The sequence below is a fragment of the Austrofundulus limnaeus genome, unplaced genomic scaffold, assembly GCF_001266775.1.
Source record: "Austrofundulus limnaeus strain Quisiro unplaced genomic scaffold, Austrofundulus_limnaeus-1.0 Scaffold178, whole genome shotgun sequence".
Lineage (NCBI taxonomy): Eukaryota > Metazoa > Chordata > Actinopteri > Cyprinodontiformes > Rivulidae > Austrofundulus > Austrofundulus limnaeus.
In genome coordinates, this window is record NW_013952580.1 from 1,034,865 (window position 1) to 1,036,875 (window position 2,011).

The following is a 2,011-nucleotide window of genomic DNA, read 5'->3' on the forward strand; positions in this document are numbered from 1 at the left end:
GATATATATCGTATATCGCCATTCAACTTAAAAAATATCGAGATATTATTTTTGGTTCATATCGCCCAGCCCTATTCATAACTCACCCTTGTTGTTGTTAGCACTCTGTCTCACAACATTAGCTGCTGCGCTCTCCCCGGGGGAAGGGGCGGACACATGCGCTCGCGTGACCCAAAGAACGGATCGGCCGAACGGACAGTGTATCGGCCGATACCGATACAAGGAAAAAACGCAAATATCGGCCAAAAATATCGGCCGGCCAATGTATCGGTTGACCCCTAGTTTAAAAAACAACTGACACATACAGCTGTGCTCTTTTTAGTGCTTTTGCCTGCTGCTGGTGATGCCCCACTCCTCAAAAAACAAACAAAAAAAAGGGAAAAAAAACTGAAATTTATCATGAATTCATCCATTTTAGTAACATTTTCAATAACTGAAAATGACTCCCCAACACTGAACTGTTTAATAAGGCCATAATGTTCTGAGTGTAACATCTTTTTACACACAGAAAACATACAGTTTTCAATGTAAATAAGAAAGCACAAATAGGCCTAACTAAAGGATTTTGTGGACTTAAAGATTTATCTAAATAACCAATGAACACTGAGTGTTTTTACTTTGCTTAAATTAGACACATGACCTGAAGGAATGATGTCTGCCAGTCTTGTGATCTCATAGTTTAGTTCTAGATGGAGATCAGATCAGACCTGAAAGTGCTTTTCTTTTCAACCCATGCTGAGGTAAAAAAAATAAAAAATAAATAAACAAAAATCCCCAAAAATGTCAAAACTATAAGAACTGAAAGGTAATAAGGCACAAAAAAGGATTTGAAGATGTATGGCAAACCCACAATGTTACAAAATCTAAAACATCAACTTTTAAAATGTTTTTTTTCTCACTTTTATTCACTATTAAATAACTCCTACATTTGTTTAGAATAAGAACATTAATAACCAACATACTTTATACTCTTATATTCCCAATGAAAAACAACTTTTCAACAAACATTTGACAAAACAGAACTAAAGAAATCAAACCTCTTAAACTCTATAGATAACATTTCAATGGAGAAACAAGTAAAACATGCAGGATAATGGCCCTTGAGGACCAGGATCATGCCATTTTCATCAGTGCCCCATTAGCCTTTTTTTGTTAGCTTGTGTTTTTTTCTTTTTTTGTTGTCTTTTTGTTCTTAAAGTCTTTTTTTTTTCATTTCACAGGATATTTCCCACTGATGTTAGTGATGGAAAACACCACATACCCCTCAAACATCCCCCATTACCTTCTGCGTGGTGACCCGTTTGCTTCAAGACTCTCCAGAGAGGCGGACTTTGTCGCAGCCTTTTACATCTGTATCATCGGTCAGTCTACTCAGATAAACTTCTTCACAGTTGTTATACCACAGACTGAATACAAATTTTCTAGAAAATGTTTACTGAATGTGATTTTGTTCAGCACATTGATCTATATTACTGGATTGACATCACCTATAGCCCTTATAGCTAGTGACGCGCCGTCACAGGAGCCATTGCTATGCATTGAGTTATGTCAACAAAACAGTAGAGTTCCAATGTGGGATGCACGTCAATCTGTCACAAAAATATTCATTGCACCCTAATTTCTTATCCAATTTCTATAAAATATGGCTTCAATTAAAGCTGAGAAAATTGCCGATGTTGTGATATGTAAAAAAATATGTATTTGCTCAAGAGATAAATCTATAAGCAGTCTGGGAACGTTTCATTATAGGTTTTTGCTAACGTATTTACAGTAGAAGCTCCTTTCCGTCACATAAAACTAAGAGTCATGTGTGTCATATACAGCGGGTAAAATAAGTATTAAACACGTCACCTTTTTTCTCAGTAAATATATTACTGGAGCTGCTAATGACATGAAATTTTCACCAGATGTCGGTAACAACCCAAGTGATCCATACATACCATAAATGTCCAGAAATGAAGTTATTTGTAATAATGTGGAATGGCACAGGGAAAAAGTATTGAACACATGA

At 36.0% G+C, this 2,011-nt stretch overlaps 1 protein-coding gene across 2 annotated transcripts in view; it reads left to right on the forward strand.

Annotated features, from left to right (window-relative positions):
* Positions 1-2,011, forward strand: part of opn5 (opsin 5) — a 105,892-nt gene that overhangs the window by 28,651 nt on the left and 75,230 nt on the right. For both annotated transcript variants that reach the window (XM_014017899.1, XM_014017898.1), the window contains one exon: positions 1,221-1,361. In XM_014017899.1, the coding sequence (XP_013873353.1) occupies positions 1,235-1,361 (127 nt within the window). In that variant the 5' untranslated portion in view covers positions 1,221-1,234. The remainder of the gene's footprint in view (positions 1-1,220; positions 1,362-2,011) is intronic.